The sequence below is a fragment of the Periplaneta americana genome, chromosome 4 (assembly GCF_040183065.1).
Source record: "Periplaneta americana isolate PAMFEO1 chromosome 4, P.americana_PAMFEO1_priV1, whole genome shotgun sequence".
Taxonomy (NCBI): Eukaryota; Metazoa; Arthropoda; class Insecta; order Blattodea; family Blattidae; genus Periplaneta; species Periplaneta americana.
Window position 1 is genome coordinate 28636944 of NC_091120.1, and position 22160 is coordinate 28659103.

The following is a 22160-nucleotide window of genomic DNA, read 5'->3' on the forward strand; positions in this document are numbered from 1 at the left end:
TGATAGTGCATCTCCTTGCTTTAGTTCGCAGTGAATTGGAAAATCGGTGTACGTTTCACTGATACACGTTTTAATTAATCGAACTAGTTTCTTGGGAATACCAAATTCAATAAGAGTATCATATAAAACTTCTCTCTTAACCGATTCATCAATAATAATAATAATAATAATAATAATAATAATAATAATAATAATAATAATAATAATCTCATAAATCGGCATATACGAGGTGAAGGGACTTTGAGTACCTTAACTTCTATGGGTAGTTAAGACGTTAATATTCTTGGTGTCTTCGCAGGACATCACATCGATTACTCGTATTATTGCAGAAGTTGGTACTCACAACCATGGCCAGGGTGCGATTTGAATATTTTCTCCGGGGGGGGAGCATTAAAATTTTAATTGTCGATAAAATTACTGTCCATAATAATTAGCAATGTTGGCCCACTCGTATTGTTGTCGCGCTCAATAAGAAAACAGGAGAATCATATTTGTGTTGCATTAGTAACATAAAGGAAACTAGTCTATAGGCCCCACATTAGGGAAGGCACCTGAAAGGGATAAATGTTGTACCTAGCAGGGACAAATTAATACCAGATTCTACAGGGACGGACGATCCCTAGCATCCTCCCCACCCGTCAATTCGCACCTTGATCATGGTGTCCACGTAACGTTAACGTAATAGTCACTGCGTACACCACGGATGGCCACAACGGAGTAATCCTCGTAATGATAATAAAGTGGTAAATATTAGGAATTTTACTATGAACTGACTCATAAGTCATAAGCATAGTATATGATTTAAAATATAATGAATTGAACAACTAAATGATCACTGATCAGTTACCTATTAACTCATTGACTCCTTCTGTTTGATGCTTCATGGTAGGCGGAGGATCATCTTGAGCCAGGACATCCCTCATGTTTCCCAAGTCAATAAGTTTGATTTCTTCCAGTGGACCCAGGTCCTTGCCAGTTGCGTCTAGTACTTTCTCTCGTATGTCCGCCAAGGTTGAATATATCTCCAACACACTTTTCTGAAGTTAAAGTAATAATAAATACATTAATTCAACGGCATCCTCCTCTAGGCTGCCAACATGCTGTCTCTCTTAAGAGAAGATAAACATTATGGGTGCTATTCATAGACATTTCGCTAGCCCGCGCTACGAGCGTGCTAAACTAGCCCCGGCTATCGACTGGTTACTTGTACAGGATTCATATCATATTATATCATATCGCTAACACTGGTTTATGAATACGAAAAACGTTAGTTCGCTGATCATCCACCGGAAGCCCGCGCTAGGAATGTCTATGAATACGGCCCTATGTAATTATTAGAGCTGAAGAAAATTATTGGTATCAGGGTAGTAAATAATTTCTATATATATTGTTTACAAAATGCGTCCCGTTGCAGGTGTCTCTACTGTCTGTAAGGAGCAGAGAAAGTGAACATTCGACACTCCTCAATAGTAGACCTGCTTAAGTGACGTGAGATTGTATCAGAATGCCGAAACAAAAATCCAACAGAGAATAGATAATAAGGCGACTGAATTCAGAACATGGGGAAAATGTGTTTTTCATTGATAATAATGATATTTTTGTAAATATTTGTTCCGAGTTAATTAATTTGAAACACAAGTAATCCTGTAATAGTACATTATGCAACGAGCCTATAATGATAGTAATTAAGACGCGAGTATGTTTGTTTATGAAACGAGCGCAAGCGAGTTTCATAATTTTCATACGAGCGTCTTAATTACCATTATAGGCAAGTTTCATACGACTTTTTATGCTCGACCATATTTCTAACTTGAAATTATTCAGAAATATTCATTTTATTCGCATCTGACTGAAGATCGGAAGTGACCTTGTGCATAGCTCGTAAATTGTGAGATGTGCCCAGACGCGAAAATATTGATTTTTTTCCGAGGAACAATAATGTCATTGACCTTGATATAATTTAGAGAATAACATGAACTAATTTTGATATAACCTGGAAATTGATTTACGAGTAGAATTGAAAAACGAGATGACAAATTGAATTTATTTGAATATTACTTACAATTAACGCTAATTATTATAGTAACATAACATAACCTTCTGCGACAGTATTGGATTTCCAGCCTCCGTGACGTTTCCCTCGTCTTTCGATTGCATATCCGAGAATAATCGAAAACCTGAACTTTAATGAATAGGTGTACTTTAATGACATGCATTAAAGGACTGCTACCAGGTGTATAATTACTATATTTCGGCATGGTCGAGCTTAAATTCTGTTATGAGTTCATTAATACGTAGCGGACTGTACAAGCAGCTGCTACAGCGTCGTGATTTGTAAGAACTGTTGTGATAAATGCGTGAGAAAATGTAATTTTGTAGTTAAAAATCGAAGAAAAAAAATCTGTACAAAGCAACTACGGAATTCACAACACATTTTTAGCTTCAGAATACTAGCTAATTAAAGAAATGGTAGTCCTGAATAGTTCATTATTTATCTGTAATATTCTTTCATCCTTCAAACTCAAGAATAATGGTATTTTACTACCAACTTCAAATTAGTGTAATTCTGAAAATATTGAGATTCAGACAAATGTTTATATGACATTTTTTGCTCAGAATGACTTCGGAAATAAGCTCCGTAAGGGACGGTAAATCCTCGTGAATCACCCTATATGTAGGTATCTTGCAAAATATTATATTTCAGTGTTGTAAGAACCAATTTATAGTGAGATCACTATACTAAAAGCCAGGTTACGAATCGACGAAACAGGAAGTAGTTGGATGGGCGAGAGGAAAGTGCGGGTTAGAGGGGTAGCCTGTGCAGTGATGACACGTTGAGCGTGGGGGATGGAGGGGAGAACGAGAACGGAGCTTTTCATTGGACCTCGCGTGAAAATGTCGCCTGCTAACGAAAATCTGGCAACGGAAACACGGAGACAGTGTAGCCAGTTCATTTGCAGTACCACGTGCATTACGAGTCGCAATTCGTACCAGCGTTATTAGCTCGTGCTTTCTTAGAAACAGTAATTTTAATTACTAATATTGTTGATAGTGTTATCGAGAACTATATACAGTAGTTATTTTAAACATATCGGTGACAAACGCTGAACATGCTTTGAATCTCGCGCCACTATGTGGCAACAGAGCTCAGAAAGAGAGCAACAAAACGTTGCTTCCGGTTCAGTCGGTTCATAACCTGGCTTTTAGTATAGATAGTTGCATTCTTTCACAAGTTGTGGGTGGTCATTGCCACGACCGACCATCAGTAAATGTTGGTTGTGTTGATTGTGTAGCCTTAAGGCTAAAATTCACTTACACGGATTTATAAAAATTATTCTTTAGTGTATTAAAATCTTGAAGAGACGAAGATAGCAGCGCACCATAGGCATAGGCTAGAGTTGTAACCCGAATGCATGATACTTTTCCATGGAAATGATAACTCATGGTGGTTACTGCGGTAACGCAAACAAAACCTTGTAATAGCATAGTTAGCCGCGTCTATGACTCGAGCATTAGAGCGCTAGGCGGACCGGGGTTGATTCCCGGCCAGGTTGTGATGGAATTTGTGATGGATAAAGGAAAGCATATATTGCATAGGATTTTTCTTGAGATACTCCCATTTTAACACTATATTTATGTATATAGTTACTTAGCTAGAGCTAATTAGAGCTTACCCTGAGCTAAGTACACTTAACACACATAGATTTAAGAAACAAATCAGATTAATTATTTAATTGTTTAAGCTAATTGAGTTAAAAATTGATACTCTAATATTTATGTACTTTTGTATTTTCTATTTGTATATAGACCCTATTATTACATGCTGTATTATTTTACCATTTATTAATGTTATTGTGCTCAATGAATTTTCTTAATTTTGTGATATATTTTGTATAACTGATCTGAACTGCGCCCGAGCACGAGCTTCTGCTCTTTCGGGCTGCAATGCCTAATGTAGCTCAAGTGTAAAGTATTTAATAAATAAATAAATAAATAAAATATTAATTAAATAAATAAAATGTTAATTAAATAAATAAAATATTAATTAAATAAATAAATAAATAAGTAAATAAGTGAATAAATAAATAAATAAATAAATAAATGGATAGATAGATAAATAAATAAAATATTAAATAAATAAATAAATGGATAGATAGATAAATAAATAAAATATTAAATAAATAAATAAATAATGAAATACGATATTAAATAAATAAATACATAAACTAAATAAATAAATTTATCTTCGAGGCCATATCGCGATTGTTTATAATTTACTGTTGGGACTGCTTGTCGTTGTGTTGTGTCTATTATTTCGTGGTAATTGGGGTTCAATCCGGCATTCGTCTTTATTTAGCTGAAAAACAATAAACATTTTATTCTCACGAGGAAACTCACGTTAAAAATCTCGACCAAATTGGTCGGAACCAATGATCGAACCCGGGATTTTCTGAATGAGAGTCCAAAATATTGTATTTACGGAAAAGGTAACGAACAGAAACTTGTTCTGTTCATTGAAGAAGGTAAAATGCGCTATAATAAATTCCCAGAACTTCTCAACTTCACTCCTTGTTCCATATGAAAGAATTTCTACCACTTTGTCTAAAAAAGAATCTTATTCAGACGCTTGTAATGCCCCACTTTGATTATTGCGATTCCTTGCTAACTAATGTAAGTTCACTCTTAGCTGAGAGACTACGTGTTCATAATGTGTGCATACGATTCATCTGCAATACTCGTAAATTTTACCATATAACACCTTCCCTCCAGTTACTTTTATGGGTGCGTCTGAAGGAACGAAGAACGATACATTCACTGTCTCTTCTGTTTAGAATCATGCATACTTCTACTCCGAAATATCTGTTATCGCGCTTTCAATTTCTTACAACTCTTCGAAACCGGCATCAAGCACTTCTTTCTATCCCTCATCATAGAACGTCTTTATACTCATCCTCCTATACTGTAGAAATACCTCGCCTCTGGAATTCGTTACCTAATGACGTCAGGGACTGCCGGACTTTATCACAATTCAAAATTAAATTGGAAAATTTTGTCTTAGTTAATGTCTTTAGGTATTGCTAGAAGTAGTGATTTGTGTTTTTTTTTTCTTTTTTAATCTAGATTAAAATCACAAGGTTCTTGTTTATGTTAGTTAATTAGGATACAATTACTTAATCATTTAAAGTTTGTGTGACTGCAACCTGTGTATATTTTTGTGTGGCTTTACTTTGTTTATAGTGTTTTTTTCTCTCTCCCTTTATTTCTTGTGTAGCTTTACTTTGTATATAGTGTATTTTTTTCTGTTTATTTCTATTATTGTATTTGTATTCCTGGTATTGTGGAAGAGAAGGCCTGGTGGCCTTAACTACACCAGAATAAATAAATAAATAAATAAATAAATAAATAAATAAATAAATAAATAAATAAATGAATAAATAAATATATCACATGTATGCGCATCTTCGTATATTGGTATGACAAAGATTAAGGTATTTTATGTTGTGTCTTTATTTTTTAAATTATTCGATATCTCATACTTTCCTAATCATATAAGCTCAGGTTCAGACAGCTTCAATATCTGTAGTCATACAGGTTCGTTCATTTCTCTAGGAAACACCGCATTAATCTCAGTGGCTGGTCACCGAGATACGCCGTGTGATCGTAGTTGTTTTGTGTCCTCCGTAATGACACCGCATCAGACTTGAGGCTTCAACTCGGTTTGATTGCTCATCAAGCACACCGCAATAACCGCTACTGCACGTAAAGTTACAGACCTATCAAATGAATCGCTGGCGACCATCTTCTCCCACATCCCTTTCTATTCGCAAATTACTGCCATCCCATTATTACAATAATTCTGAATTTCAAAGCGAACTGCGGTTGAAGGACTCTTCGCCACACGAGAAAGTTTTTTATGTCTGGAAGTAGTGCATGTAAAAGTGTACTACGCGATATCGACTCTACAGTATATTGTTGACCTGAAGTAAACATTTTTTTTGGAATGCTGTCTTTTTATTGAATGTTCAAGGGCAAAAATTCGAAGAAATTAACTAGCTCACATATCCACAAATTAGCTATTTTGTTACAGTTTTACTTGAGGCTTAAAATGAAGTTATGTTCAAAGTAACCATTTAATCAAAACTCATAATAATTGATTAATGGATGAGTTTAATACAGGCAATACTTAACAATATTATAAGTATTGTTAAGTATTGACTATATTAAACTCATCCATTAATTGATATTGTACTTAACGGACGAACATGCCTTTAAATCATAATAATTGGATAAATCATCTACGATACATGCATGCGATTCCACAGAATACCAAAAGCCAAACTCCACTATCAGCCACACGGGAAGAGAACACTGGGTCGTCCAAGGAAACGATGGCATGAAAATTCCTCTTTGATACCGTAACAGGCCATGTAATAATAATAATAATAATAATAATAATAATAATAATAATAATAGCTGGATATTTTGGATTTCAAATTCGGATCCTAGCCACAAGAATTATTAAGAATCGCCTACTTTTATTTCGTGGCAAGATAAGAAGTTAAAATGTGTTGTTAAATTCAGCAACATTATTCATATTTGAGTGTTTTATAGCAATTCCTGGAAACATCTTCCGGCATGTAATTATTATGGTACCTCCTTAAAGGTTTGGGATTTATGCCGAAGTATTTTTTGAAATTTATGAAATATTCTCTTCCAATTTTTCTGTTGTATGGAAATTGTTCTTGTTTCTTTTAGTTCCCTCGCAGATGAAAACATCACATGAGTAAGATAGGGAAGGGAGTTCGGATTTAATATTAAGTTGTCTTCTGTTAGATCCCTTTTAGTTGTATTTACTAAAATAAAGTCGCTAATTTTTGCTTTATTTACAATCCTTATATCACAACCTGTCTAAAATTAGGCCTACATTTCTTTTTCTTGTTCCCATTGGTTAAGTTTTTACAAAATAATGCGTCATACATAAATGATCACAGTATCCTAGTCCAGGGGCGGCTCGTTCTTATGTGCTACAGTGCTACAGCACAATGATAATTTTTGCTCAAATAATGTATTTGCAATACCACCATAGTATCTGATCTGCCATTTGAAAATTTTCCGTGGTTATGTTCATGACGCGTTATAGAGTGTTTAGTCTTCGCTCTTAGCTCTTTGGTGCCTCAGGGGATACAATGTGCTACTCAAAACTCTAAATGAGAATGTAGACAATTAATGCGCATGTGCGAAGCTGAAATCACTGCCCTGATTGGCTATTTTTACGCGGGGAAGTGCTGTAGTCAGCTTCAGCACAACACAGCTTGGAGATTGCAAAAGTAAAGCGTAACGAGACAATGCTTGTTTGTGGAAGAACTCGGAACTATTTACAATGTAGGCCTATTTGGTAATTCAAGTGTCCGACTGCTGCTGCCGTCTACCTGGTTTTTGAGGTTCCTCCTGAACCAGTCAGCAAGCGACGAGAATGGAATCCCAGAAAACTGAAGCCAAGGAAGTATGTGACCGTATAATTCAGAAAACTACTCACCGTTTCCAGTCATTAAGCTATCTAGATGCAACAAAATTGTTAAACAGCAAATTTTCTGGCAATTCTTGGATAGCGTAATTTTCCTGAACGCGAACTTGAAGTTGCTGTCAACAGCTATACTGTACTGAACAAAAGAGTGTTAAAGACACAAATTTTAGTTCTATACGGACCTCCTGCCTTCCGGAATATAGATGGAGCTGTTCAATTGTTACGATACATAGCCTCCAACAATTTACAGGATCCATTCTGTGAAGTAACAGTGTCAATAGAAAAGAGTATGATATCCAAGTTGAAGGGTTTAACACCAGGGTAATTGACAGGTTCTACAGTAGGAAGGAACGTCGTATGGATTTCATATTTCGTCACTAGGCGAGTCTCAAATTAACATACATGCATATAAGTGTATACAGTAGGCCAATATAGAAATTGTAGCACACTCATTATTTTGACCACCAGCCGCTACTGTCCTAGTCTCGATTGGAACTAACAAACTTGTTTTTCACACAAGACTGAACTAAGACATAGTTTATCTGTACTTACTTGAAGCGTATGTGTCGTAAACGCCTATTTTAAAAATGACTGTACTTTTTGTTACAATGCGTCAATTACATTTTACAATAAGTGAAAGTCTCAGGAATCTTCTCTGCCACATCAATAAATTTAAGAATGCAGTTATATTGTCAGACTCCAAAGCAGCTATTCTATCAATAGTCTCTAAACACACACCTTCATCTCCAACAGCAGAAATAACTAAAATGCTCTCTCAATTAATATCACTCAATAAAAGAATTGCATTCCAATGGATACCATCCCACTGTGGAATCCTGGGAAACGAGAATGCGGATGCTTTAGCAAAGAAGGGCAGCACTGCTACTTACAGACCTGTTACTAAATCTACGTATTACTCTGTGAAAAGATTTATTAAATCTACATACTTAGACTTCAACAAACAAAATTTGATAACACAATCCCAAGGGAAAAAAATGGAACTCTCTGCATCATAATCCACAGTTAATTCCTGTTTTACCACGAAAATCGTCTGTAGCTGCATTTAGATTGGCAACAGGCCATGATTGTTTGGCCAAACACCTGCATATAATTGAAATATATCAGTCCCCTAACTGTCCATTGTGCAACTCAAACCAAGAAATGGATTCGGAACACCTCAAAATCTGTGCTTCAGTGGCTGGCCATGATAATATATTTGAAAAATATTGAAGTGCAAGAGGTCAAATGACTTTATTGTCAAACGCCTGGTATTAGAAAACAACAACAACATTTTACTTACCTGTTTTTCCAGTAGTTCCTGTTTCAGAACACCAAGTTTTTTCTTTTTTGTGAGAAACTGTATTTCAAACCCTCTCTTGTTTTGTTTATCGGTGATGAGGGGCCCTTTTGAAGCAGTTCTTTTTTGAGGCGACTTGTTGGTACTGGCCATGTCAATGTTAGACGCCGTATTCTTTCTAGGTATTGAAGAAATACGTGGCATGTAGGAAATTGACGCACGTGAACAGGTTGGTCTGGCACTTATTCTCTCGTCTCCAAAGGCTTCATTATTGTCTACAAGGCTGTCTGGAACTCTGCTTTGGACGCTATGGTAATTTGACTGAAACAAACACGTTATACATTAGCCTACTTTGATTTAATTGACAGCCCACCCACTAGCCTTTACAGAGGGGTGAGCAGAAGTGATTGGGGGAAACCGGGATGCGACGTAGGCAAACGGACGACAGTACCTGTGCGAAAATATGATTCAATATTGAAAGCTCTTTCGTCACTGGAAAACGCGAAAATAATTCTGGAACGTACTATACTCACTAGGGCGGCCGGGTAGCTCAGTTGGTAGAGCAGCTGGCTACGGACTGAAAGGTCCGGTGTTCGATCCCAGGTGGTAACAGGATTTTTTCTCGTTGCCAAACTTTCAGAACGGTCCCAAGGTTCACTCAGCCTTCTATAAAATTGAGTACCGGGTCTTTCCCGGGGGTAAAAGGCGGTCAGAGCGTGGTGCCAACCACACCACCTCATTCTAGTGACGAGGTCATGGAAAGCATGGGGCTCTACCTTCATGCCCCCCAAGTGCCTTCATGGCATGTTACGGGGATACCTTTTTACCTTTACTTTACTATACTCACTAACTCAGTACTATTTACTATGACCGTAAGTCGACTTCGACTGCATACGCGGCCTTGGTTCTGATAAGTGTAAGAATATGGATTTTACCAGCAAACACCTATGAAAAAATTATATTATTTACATTTTAAGCGAAACTACTTTAAGATATCTTTATTTAAAAGTTCAAAAATTTCATGTATGTAAAATTACATATACAGAATGTTCTGAAAGTGTCGTTCAGAAACAGCACTGCAGGATAAAGGTCATAATACCAATTTATTTAAATGTAGGAGCAAAAACTACTCGATTACGCGTTACAGAGATATCGTGGTTAGTATCTATCAGTCAAATGCGAGGTATAAATGTTATGTTTTATTTAACGACGCTCGCAACTGCAGAGGTTATATCAGCGTCGCCGGATGTGCCGGAATTTTGTTCCGCAGGAGTTCTTTTACATGCCAGTAAATCTACTGACATGAACCTGTCGCATTTAAGCACACTTAAATGCCATCGACCTGGCCCGGGATCGAACCCGCAACCTTGGGCATAGAAGTGCGAGGTACATTGTCAACAGATGCAATACTAATGAGTGAAATAATATAGTAGTTGCTTGTTTATTGCGGTGTGTTGCATGCCTTTGTGCATAGAATCTGGAACGATTGTGACTGTTCCTCGGGATGAGATGTTACAGTTCTCAATCACGATGCCAGTGTCTTTGAATGAGCTTATATTCACAGAATTTTAGTTAGATATTGTTTTACTTGTCTGCTTACTTTACTTATTTACAAATGGCCTTTAAGGAAACCGAAGGTTCACTGCCGCTCTCACATGACCCTGCCATCGGTTCCTGTCCTGAGCAAAGTTAATCCAGTCCCTAGCATCATATCCCAGTCCCACCTCCCACAAATCCATTTTAATATTATCCTGCCATCTACGTATTGGACTTCCCCAAAGGTCTTTTACCTCTCATGTTTCCCAACAAACACTCTATATGTTTTTTTTATTTCACCCATACGTACTACATGCTCTGCCCATCTCAAACGTCTAGATTTAATGTTCCTAATTTTATTACGTTAGGTGAAGAATACAATGCGTGCAGTTCTGCTTTGTCTAACTTTCTCCATTCTCCTGTAACTTCATCCCTCTTAGCTCCAAATATTTTCCTAAGCATCTTATTCTCGAACACCCTTAAACTCTGTTCCGCTCTCAAAGTGTGAGTCCAAGTTTCACAACCATACAGAACAAACGGTACCGTCAAAGCGGGCTACTTGGACCCTTAAGGTGTTACTTGAACCGAGAAGAAAAAAATGTTTTCGTCGATGTAAAATAACAGTTTGGTGTCGAAAGTTGTGGTTTTTTTCTCTGCAAACTTTCATCTGTACAAATATTTTCACCTAAGTTACTCCAATGGTAAGTAAACATTTTTTTCTTCTGGGTTCAAGTAACACCTTAAGGGTCCAAGTAGCCCGGTTTGACGGTAGTATAACTGTGTTATAAATTCTAACTTTCAGCTTTTTGAGAGCTGACTGGATGACAAAAGCGTCTCAACCGAATAATAACAAGCATTTCCCATGTTTATTCTGCGTCTAATTTCCTCTCGAGCGTAATTTATATTTGTTACTGTTGCTCCAAGATATTTGAATTTTTCCATATCTTCAAAGGATAAATTTCCAATTTTTATATTTCCATTTCGTACTATACTCTGGTCACGAGACATAATCATATATTTTGTTTTCTTTTTTTTTTTTTCGAGATTTACTTTCAAATCTATCGCTTTACTTCCTTCAAGTAAAATTCCCGTATTTTCCCTAATCGTTTGTGGTTTTTCTCCTAACATATTTACGTCTTCTGCATAGACAAGCAGCTGATGTAACCCGTTCAATTCCAAACCCTCTCTGTTATCCTGGACTTTCCTAATGGCATAATCTAGAGCAAAGTTAAAAAGTAAAGGTGATAGCGCATCTCCTTGCTTTAGCCCGCTTGCAAACTTCGGCAAATGCGTATTTCGTTTGTTCGACTCTAATAAAATATATATATTTTCTTATGCTGTCAGTTCCTAAAATATAATACGCATGTCACCAGATATCTGCTCTGTTATGTGTCGTTGGGACAATTATTCTCCGACCGTCTTTTCGCCCGGGGAAGACTCGGTACTCAACTTGCCAGGATAGTGAGTGGATCCCGAGACCGTTATGAAAGTTTTGGCAACGAGAAAAATCTCTACACCATCCGGTTCCACGTTCTTGAGGAAAGAGACGTCGGCTTAATTTTCGGAAACCCTTAGTATATCCATATATGATACAACTAGCTTATTTACTTCAAATTAATTTATTTATGTCGAAACCTCTCCTCAAAATGCGCATACAAATCTCCACAGCAGTTAGAAATAAATACATAGCTACGTATACTGCGAGAGTATACAATGAAGTTCAAAGATACTTGATCCCACTAATCGATAGTGTTCGATAACTTGTTCGTGTAAGCGTAGCTTCTTTTTTTATTATTTTTATGACTAGATGACGAAGGTATCAGTCAGTGTTGCCAATAGTATATAAATATACCCTTACTTACTTACTGGCTTTTAAGGAACCCGGAGGTTCATTGCCCCTCACATAAGCCCGCTATTGGTCCCTATCCTGAGCAAGATTAATCCAGTCTCTATCATCATATCCCACCTCCCTCAAATCCATTTTAATATTATCTTCCCATCTACGTCTCGGCCTCCCTAAAGGTCTTTTTCCCTCCGGCCTCCCAACTAACACTCTATATGCATTTCTGGATTCTCCCATACGTGCTACATGCCCTGCCCATCTCAAACGTCTGGACTTTATGTTCCTAATTATGTCAGGTGAAGAATACAATGCGTGCAGCTCTGTGTTGTGTAATTTTCTTCATTCTCCTGTAACTTCATCCCTCTTAGCCCCAAATATTTTCCCAAGCACCTTATTCTCAAACACTCTTAATCTCTATTCCTCTCTCAAAGTGAGTGTCCAAGTTTCACAACCATACGGAAGAACCGGTAATATAACTGTTTTATAAATTCTAACTTTCACATTTTTCGACAGCAGACTGGATGATAAAAGTTTCTCAACCGAATAATAACAGGCATTTCCCATATATAAATATACCCGCATTATAAAATTTAAAAATTCATCCCTCTCTAAAGATTGTGAAAAATTAGCGGAAAACCGCTGATAATGTCAATTATGAGAATAATTTATAATTAATCTACATCAACATTTTCCCAAATGCGTTTTTACCCGTCCCAATAATAGAGTCAGCTATTGAGAACTAGCGAAACTATTTAAAAGTTTGTGAATTTGATACATCTTTGATTCTGACTTTTCCCGTGGTTAGAAAGTTCGCTTACACGATCATAAAATTGGACTTCAGATATCTTTGAACGTCAGTGTATACTTGGAACGTTGTGCAGCACATTAAGGAATATCGGCGCGTAGTTGGAGGGGTATATGTGAGTAGAGATCCTCCGTGAATCGCTACCTTGCCACGTGGCATGAGATGTAAGCTATGCATTCAATGCTCTGCGCCAGCTGAATGAGCACTATCTGCTCCGCTTTTTGCGATTTTTATCCGAATTTCAATTTCGCCACCTTACAGTAGGTACGATGGGAGGTTCATCATGCTGACCACACGTTACTCCCGTTCTGGTTGGATGATCGTTCACCTCTTTTGAGGCATATGAGCGTGAGGCCGGCAGTTGGCCTTGTCCCTCTATGGACCATCGCGTCACGGTTTGTTAGTTTTGTACTCGTTAGTCTGCTATGGAGATGTAGCAATGTGCGCAGTTTGAGTGGGGGGGTTTTCGACAAGAGCTCATTAACCGATTTTCTGTTAGAAAGTGTCATTACATCGTATGAGTTCTTCCGGGAATCCTGACTGCAGCAACTCTCCGAGCCAATGAATTGAAACCTCGGCCCTTTTTGATTACTGTAAGGAATGAGGCCCTTCACCTTACTGTTCATGGTCGGAGTGTATTTGCTCGCAGGAGGTGCACAGTCTGAAACATTAAAACATCCCGTTCACATTTATTGCTTACTTTTCAGTAAAATAGAATGTGTAAACTTGGCTGTTTGGTGTAAATTGATCGGTTAGAATAAAATTAACCAGAAATAGGAAATAAATCACTAGGCTATATTAAATATATTAGCCATGATTTTAAAGCATTTTTCTTTCGAAATTAGTTTTACAGCCATTATATATACATATATATTAGTATTTATTTATTTATTTAACCTGGTAGAGACAAGGCAGCCAGGCCTTCTCTGCCCCTCTACCAGGAAATTCCAACTATAATATGAAGAATAAAATTACAATCTATACTAATAATAAATCTGTAGCCGAAATTTTTCTGGTAATTTTCGATTTTCCAAAAATAATTGGTCCTAACATATACAAATAACCACCCTGAAACCGAAAATCGCTTTTTTGAAATTTTTGTTTGTATGTCTGTCTGTCTGTCTGTCTGTATGTTTGTTACCTTTTCACGCGATAATGGCTGAACGGATTTCGATGAAAATTGGAATATAAATTAAGTTCGTTGTAACTTAGATTTTAGGCTATATGGCATTCAAAATACTTTATTTAAAAAGGGGATTATAAGGGTGCCTGAATTAAATAAATCGAAATATCTCACTTACTATTGATTTTTGTGAAAAATGTTACATAACAAAAGTTTCTTTAAAAATAATTTTCGATAAGTTTTATTCCTTGAAAAATTTTGATAGGACTGATATTTAATGAGATAAATGAGTTTTAAAATTAAAATAACTGCCATCTAAGGCCGTGTAATGAATTAAAAAACAAATGACTTCGTCTATAAGGGGCCTTGGACAGCAACAATCGAAAGCTATGAAAGATAGCTTACAGATAATGTTTCTGTGTTTGTATGAAGTAATATCGGAAGCTAAATTAACCGATTTGTATAATTATAATTGGAAAGTGTAGTTTCTCTAGATGGACATAATGCTATAATGTTATTACAGTAACTTCTGAGTGAATCGAGGACAGGTAAGATTAAAATAGCTTCTTATGCACAGAAAACTTGATAGGCTATTCTGTACATTCGTTTCCTGTATTTCCTAAAATAATTTTTATGACCAAATGAGTGGTCTCTGGATCAAAATGATCGCATTTTAATTATGCAAATACAATTTAAATTAAGTAACATAATAAACGATTTATCCTTACATCAAACACGAATATTCCCTGGATCAAATGTCCTATTTTAATTATGTAATTACTTTATATTTATTTCTAACGGGTGCAGCGGAGCGCACGGATACGGCTAGTTACAAATAAAATTACAATTAGTATTAAATTTACAATTACAATAAAAATCAAAGTACGAAAAGATTACCTGACTAATTAAAGCTAGATAATTTATCAACAGTAATCTCACTAGAAGTTTTGATTTATCTAGAGAAAATCAAAACTCGAGTGGGATTTAATTGACTATTACACGATTAGAAGAAAGTATATAAAGATTAGAAGTAACGAAGTACTCCAATACAATAAAATATTAATTGACTTACGCAAATACAACTGTCTTCAAATGTATTATTGTACCATCTCAACATTACAAATATTACGCTAGATGCATGCTAGATGGCAGTAGTGAGCAATGCCTTCTCGTCGAGAAGTTCTCGATCTATTATACACGATGGCAATGTTACTAGTCAAGAAGGCTTTGTTGATTCAGTTTCATTTTTATTAAAATGCAACATTCCACTTCAATTATCCGAATCCCAGTAATCAACGTCACTTGACAGATGATTTTCAATAAATCTTAATATTAAACAATCTCTGATACGTGACTATCCATAATATCATAGCAGAAGCTATAGCATAACCTAACTAATATACACAAGTGTTAGAAAAGTTTTAATTAACGACGATGACATAAAAATAAACATGAATAATTTTAAAAGGAATAATTATTGAATGTACAGTTTTCAAATTTGAATGTGGTTGGTGGTTCAATTGATGTTATATTGGACATGTGCGTAATAGAAGTGGAACTCGTTGATTTAGGCGTACATGGTGTATTCAACTTATTCAGAATTTCCGAATAAATAATTTTAAAAGGAATAATTATTGAGTGTACAATTTTCAAATTTGAATGTGGTTGATGATTCAGTTGATGTTATATTGGACGTGTGCGTAATAGAAGTGGAACTCGTTGATTTAGGCCTACATGGTGTATTCAACTTATTCAGGATTTCCGAATGGTGCTCTTCATTTATTTGTAAATCGGATTTCAGAAGATGCACAAGTATGATCAGTGATTTTTATTAATTCTTGTTCTTGAATGCCAATGCGAGTCATATTTGAAACTGCTGTGCATCGACTAGAGTAGTTTGTAATTGTATATGTATATATATATATATATATATATATATATATATATATATATATATATATATATTGACGTCCAGACCAGCGCAGTTTCAAATGTTGGCAAACAAAGAAACAAATGCTAGGGACGCGATAAAATTGTGCGATAAGCAGCCATGATTGGTTGAAATACGTCCTTTCGTACCGTTTTATTGGTCAAAAGTAGTATGACGTAGTAAGAGTGTAATAGTCATTGAAAAAGAAAGAATATTTTATATTTACTGAATTACAAATTAAACCTAGAATAACAAATTTGTATAGTGATGGATATTGACATATTTTGTGATAGATTAAAGACACTATTTACAAAAAATCGATTACTGACCAAGTGCCTAGTAAGTTTGCGTTTGAATTCAATTTTATTTCGACAGTCCCTGATGCTAGCAGGCAGCGAATTCCAGAGTCTTGGCAGGGCTATTGTGAAAGAGGATGAGTATGAGGAGGTGCGATGGGATGGTATTGTTAATAGTATAATTATTTCTTAAACAGAAATTACATTATGACTTTAAATATAGTAGAAAACGTTTCTTTTTCTTGGAGTTGAAAATTAAAATATTGAAATAAAACTAGGTTAAACTTTACCGCTGGGGTAAATTTAACGACAAAAAAAAATTAAATCATATCAGCTGCACGGAATATATATTTTAAAGTTCATCATTTTCTATCCATTTCTTAAGTAGGCTATACATTTTTATAATTTGTAGTCACGATTAGGGCTAATACGATTTAAATCTTTTTTTTTTTTGTGATCAAGCTTATATCAGCGGTCATGTTTACCCAAGTTCACGGTACTTATACAGGGACATCATTTTATTTTTACTTAAATTTTTATTGTACCTGAGTTTTTGAATGTACTTCACTCCCACCCCTTCTACTAAGGAAGTTCCAACTCCACACAGAACCAAGACCGCAGATAGTAAGCAGTACTGAGTTACTGAGTATAGTACGTTCCAGAAATATGTTCGCGTTTTCCAGTGACGAAAGAGCTTTCAATATTGAATCACATTTTTGCACAGGTACTGTCCGTTTGCCTACGTCGCATCCCGATTTCCCCCACCTGCTTCTGCTCGCCCCTCTGTAATAGTTGGGCTGTCTTAGCTCTTTTCTGAAAACATTAATTTCTCTTGGGAATTGGAAGTTTACGTGATATTATACAGCTGTTTAATTTAACTTAAATAAAAGGGCCTCGTTAAGTAATTAACTGTCACGTGATTTCCTCCCTTTCTACAATCCTGCGGCATAACCACTTGGACGGACAGTAGATAGCATGTCTGAGTAATTTTATATTTTCGGGTCGGGCAGAAGTGAAGATTGAATTTACAGTACGTAGAGTAGGTACAGAATTATTTCAACATGAGTTACTAGTACGAAGGACGAAACTGGCAATTGGAATTAGATGCAATAGTCTATAGTGCGATAATATGCACAAAAGAACTGAAGCCTGTATCGAAATGAACGGCCACCATTTTCAAAATTGTGTTTAAATATTCATAGTATGATTATTTTTCAATTTAACTTCTTTCTCTATATTGTACGCTAATGTGCTGTAGACAGTATAATATACACTGCATAATGAATACGTTCGCATGGATAACTCACTTCGTGAGTAAAAACCCTTATTCTTAATACAGTACTGTACTTTGATTAAAGAAAAACCTAATGAAAATTATCAAACTCAAAATCGCGATATTTCCTAGTTTACGTAAATGGATGAACTACTTTTCTTCCTTCCTATGCCTAGTAGAGTGACTTGTGTTTTACGCCAGTATCATCGAACTCCAGTCTTGGAGGGGGGAGCAAGCGGTGTTTCCGGTTCTCTAAAGGTATAGACAGGTTAATATTAAAAATGTTAGTAAAATTAAAATGATGTCCCTGTACATATACACACACACACACACACACACACACACAGCACACAACACCACTCACCGCTCACCACACACATCGACTAGCCAGTTCAAAAGAGAAACAACTCAAAATTTAAAGTTTTGAGAACACTGAATTTTAAAGCTCCAAGTTTCTGTGAAAAATCCAATTAACACACTAATTTGAAACTTAGAGTATAATTGAAGATTACAGGAGAAAAACCTGATAAGTCACGTTTTACTCTTTTTACAGGAGAGCAAGTTAATAGTTTCAAGACCTATTATATTCTATTGTTTTTCGCTTACCAGTCTTCAAATTTCTTTTTACTAATGAGGTTGAAATTCTGTACAGTTAAACTACACAAATCTACACTACTTGAGCTATTACATGACATCTAAAACAGAAAATCGATAATTTTGGACTTATCAAGTTTTTCCCCTGTACTCTTCCTACAGGGCTTTCATTACAAAACATCCCAATCTAAATAACTAATTATTTAAATTTAATTCAATTTAAACATAAAACACGTCAACTTAGATATTGAGGGGGAAGTCTGAAACCAGGCTTAATTGCACTTTAGATTTCACCCCCACTCCAGCCACCCCCTTTAGAAATTTCAAATGGCACTTCTATATTTTTATACTTAAATATGAAAGATCATTCAATTATTTATACACCTCATTAATTTATTTCACATCTTTTGTTTTATATAGGGATGCCATTTGACATTTCTGAAGGGGGTAGCTGGGGGTGGGGGTGAAACCTAAAATGCAATTAAGCCTAGTTTCAGACTTCCCTCTCAATATCTATATTGATGTGTTTTTGTTTAAATTGAATTCAATTTAAATAATTAGTTATTTAGACTGGGAAATTTTGAAATGAAAGCTCTGTAGGCTATATAAAACATTATAGATAGAATTTGAAGTAGGCTAATTTAAAATATGATCCTTGGGTTTTTCACAGCAACATGAAGCTTCAAAATGCTGGTTATCAAAACTTTAAACTTTGAGTTGTTTCCCTTTTGAACTGGCCCGTCATACATGAAGACTTCGGTAGAAGGAGGGAGACGATGAATGTTATCTTTTGTTAATTTCGAGAAAAAAAAAAAAAAACTCAAGGACCTTCAGCGTTTTTCCTGCTTGTATAACATTTTCTTTTGTTTGTTTCTCTCGAGTCAGTATTTTTCACTTCAATGATTTATCAACAACATAGTTTATAATATTGTGTACAGTGCGATAAAAGAATCTCATTTTTCGTAAAAAATTGGACATTCATCGTTTGCCCCTCCAAGTCTGGATAATATTTGGTTGGTGAAAAATTTCCCTCTGTAATGCTGCTAAATATTTGGATGCAGCTTCAATCCCATTACACACCACATACTGGAGAAAAAACATACTTAAATAATATTGAAAATGTTACATTACGCGGGAAAATGATTTTTGATAATCATAGATTACGCAAGCACTCCTTTCTTCCTTATGGTCCAGGATAAATCAGATAATCGTAGCCTACGAAATAACTCCTTTCTTCGCTGTAGTACAGGGCAAATCTATCGCTCATTTATCTTTCCAGATATTGTCAGCACTGCGATAAGCATTCCAAGAACCTTTTGTCGGATATAATCACGAATATATGGGTAACTGTGTAACGGACAATTTTGTGTGAAATATTTCTTGAGTGGAATTGAGGAAATTCAGATTATTAAACGTAATATGTATAATACAGTATAGGCCTACACTTAATTTGTGCAGCTTTCGTAAAGTTATTTCATCTCTCAGCAAAGTCATCATGCTGGAATTCAAATTAATCGAAACACAGTTCTCGATACACTAATGTTTGCCGACGATCAGGTTATTATCGCTCAAACAGAGGATGTTTTACAGAGAGCCATTTATAATTTGCAAATAATCGCCTCAGATTTCAATTTGGAAATCTCGAAAGAGGAAACGAAAGTCATGGCATTTTCAGGAGAGAAGCCAGTTCCCAGTAAGATCATGATAAATAATACTTTAATTGAACGTGTTAATTCATTTAACTATTGAGGTTATAACGTCTCTTACATCACTGATGAAGATATGTCAAACAACATATCTAAATTTATAAAAATCACTGGCGTAATTAACACCGTCTTCAAATCATCCCATGTTCAGAAACATACAAGGCTAAAGGTATATAAGACACTAGCTCGACCGGTCCTCACGGTAGCGAGGCATGGACAATCAGAAAAGCTGATGAGCAAAGGCTGACGACAGCTGAAATGAGGTTCATGCGACGAACAGCGGGATGCTCTTTGCTGGAACACCGTAAAAATGTGGACATATTGCAGGAACTAAAAATGGATCCTATAGTTAATTTTGTTCAACAATATCGCCTTCAGTGGGGGAAAAAAAAAAACATGTCGAACGGATGGATCGCACAAGATGGCCTAAACAGATTCTTACTTACGTACCAGGAGGAAAGAGGAAATTGGGAAGACCACGCAAGCGCTAGCATGAGACCGTAACAGATCCTGTAGGGTCTAATACGTGAGGGATATGATGATGATTTCATCTCTCAGTTTTATTATTTTGATCATGAAATAACAACCAGGGCCGGATTTAAGTATAGTGCCGGCCCTAGACAGTGCTAAAATTTGCCTCTCCCCAACTCCCGAAAACAATTTATAAGCAGCTATTATACGGTCATGTTTAGTTTAAATTAATTTTAAATTAAATGTTATAATTCAGAAAACAATAAATTACAGGAATCAAAATAGGCCTACATGCATCTTACTTGTGAATTACAAAGATTTCCTTCGCACTTTCTTCACAGAGAAAGCATTGTTGATGTCATCAAAGTCGATCTCACGAAGCACATCAGACGCGATGCAAAGAAACATATTCAAACTTATTCATTGTTGAAAAAAATTGATTTGTGAAAGGCGAGCTGTGGTTTATTTTTAAGCATTGGTTTTGTTGGTTGTATATAGTCCTGTCGCTCTTATTTCCGGCAGCCAATCACGTTGCAAGTCGGCTACATTTAAACATGTGCGTCTTTTCATTCGCTGTTGGTTTCGTTATGGACTTCGTAAGGTTCTATAGATACTGGGTATAATCGTCCGCCATTTTCGTTCTTTCCTTGCTGTTTGCAGCAAGCATACGAGACTTTACAACAGTACAAATTTTAATTCCGCGCTCTTTTAGGCGTATTTAAAATAATAATAATAATAATAATAATAATAATAATAATAATAATAATGATAATAATAATAATAATAATAATAATAATAATAATAATAATAGAATCAAGGTAACAATCGACTTAGAGCCATGCAGCTGGATACTCCGGTAATTAAACCTTCAACAAACAGTGCAACATTTGATCCATATACATTAACGTTATAGTCAGCAATTGATTTCGTTAGGTATACAAAAGCTATCTCAACATTCACTTAGCTATTTATTTTTAAGTTTCTCACATTAAACATTATAACAAGAACGTAATCGACAGACTGAATTTTTTCCCGGCAGCGAGTCCCACAAAGCGCTGGGCCCCGCCGAAGGGCTGGCCTTTCTATGCGAATCCACAGATCTAACAGACCTAAGTTGTTACTCTGCAAACTGAGGTCCGCGCATATGTTACTCCCAGTAACTGGGAAACTAGTACGGTACAGATTTCGAATAGGAATCACTTTTAAAAGTAATTCTTTCTAAACATTTCTCTCGCTTTGACTCCCATCTAAAGAAAAACCTTTGAAGGTGTCAATGTCTATTTTGAACAGGACACTTCGAAGTTAGTAATTTTTTCTCCCTTCCCAAAAAACATTTTGATTTCGAATTTTTTCTATGCTTTCCTTAGATATTTATCTATGAAACCTAAAATTTACAATGCGATTATCATAGGTGCTACGACGTGATAATGTTTAACGGTGCGGAAAATAGCGTCGTCTGCTAACCACAACTGGCAATGAAAGAACTAAAATGGCGAACGATTATATGTACCTACTCTTTATAGAACCTACTCTTACTATGACGTGAGCAAAGAGGCGGAGCCACGCCGGAAAGAACAGCGACGTGACTATAATTACGAGTATTTCTTACTTCAGTAGGAGGTGTAAAGTAAATTGCAACATTAATAAACTTTAACTCTTTGCGAAATGAACCTTTCATAGGCTATCGAATTATAATGCAGATGCTGGAAAGTGATTAAATATATTATTATTAACGATATAAGTTATATTGGAAATGTAACT

General features: G+C 35.7%; 1 protein-coding gene across 1 annotated transcript in view; it reads right to left on the reverse strand.

The window, feature by feature from the left end:
- LOC138697642 (putative leucine-rich repeat-containing protein DDB_G0290503) overlaps nucleotides 1–22160 on the reverse strand; it is a 59368-nt gene that overhangs the window by 34955 nt on the left and 2253 nt on the right. The window contains exons 2-4 of the mRNA XM_069823068.1: nucleotides 13519–13667; nucleotides 8826–9143; nucleotides 848–1037 (exon numbers count right to left, since the gene is read on the reverse strand). Of these exons, the coding sequence (XP_069679169.1) occupies nucleotides 848–1037; nucleotides 8826–9143; nucleotides 13519–13667 (657 nt within the window). The remainder of the gene's footprint in view (nucleotides 1–847; nucleotides 1038–8825; nucleotides 9144–13518; nucleotides 13668–22160) is intronic.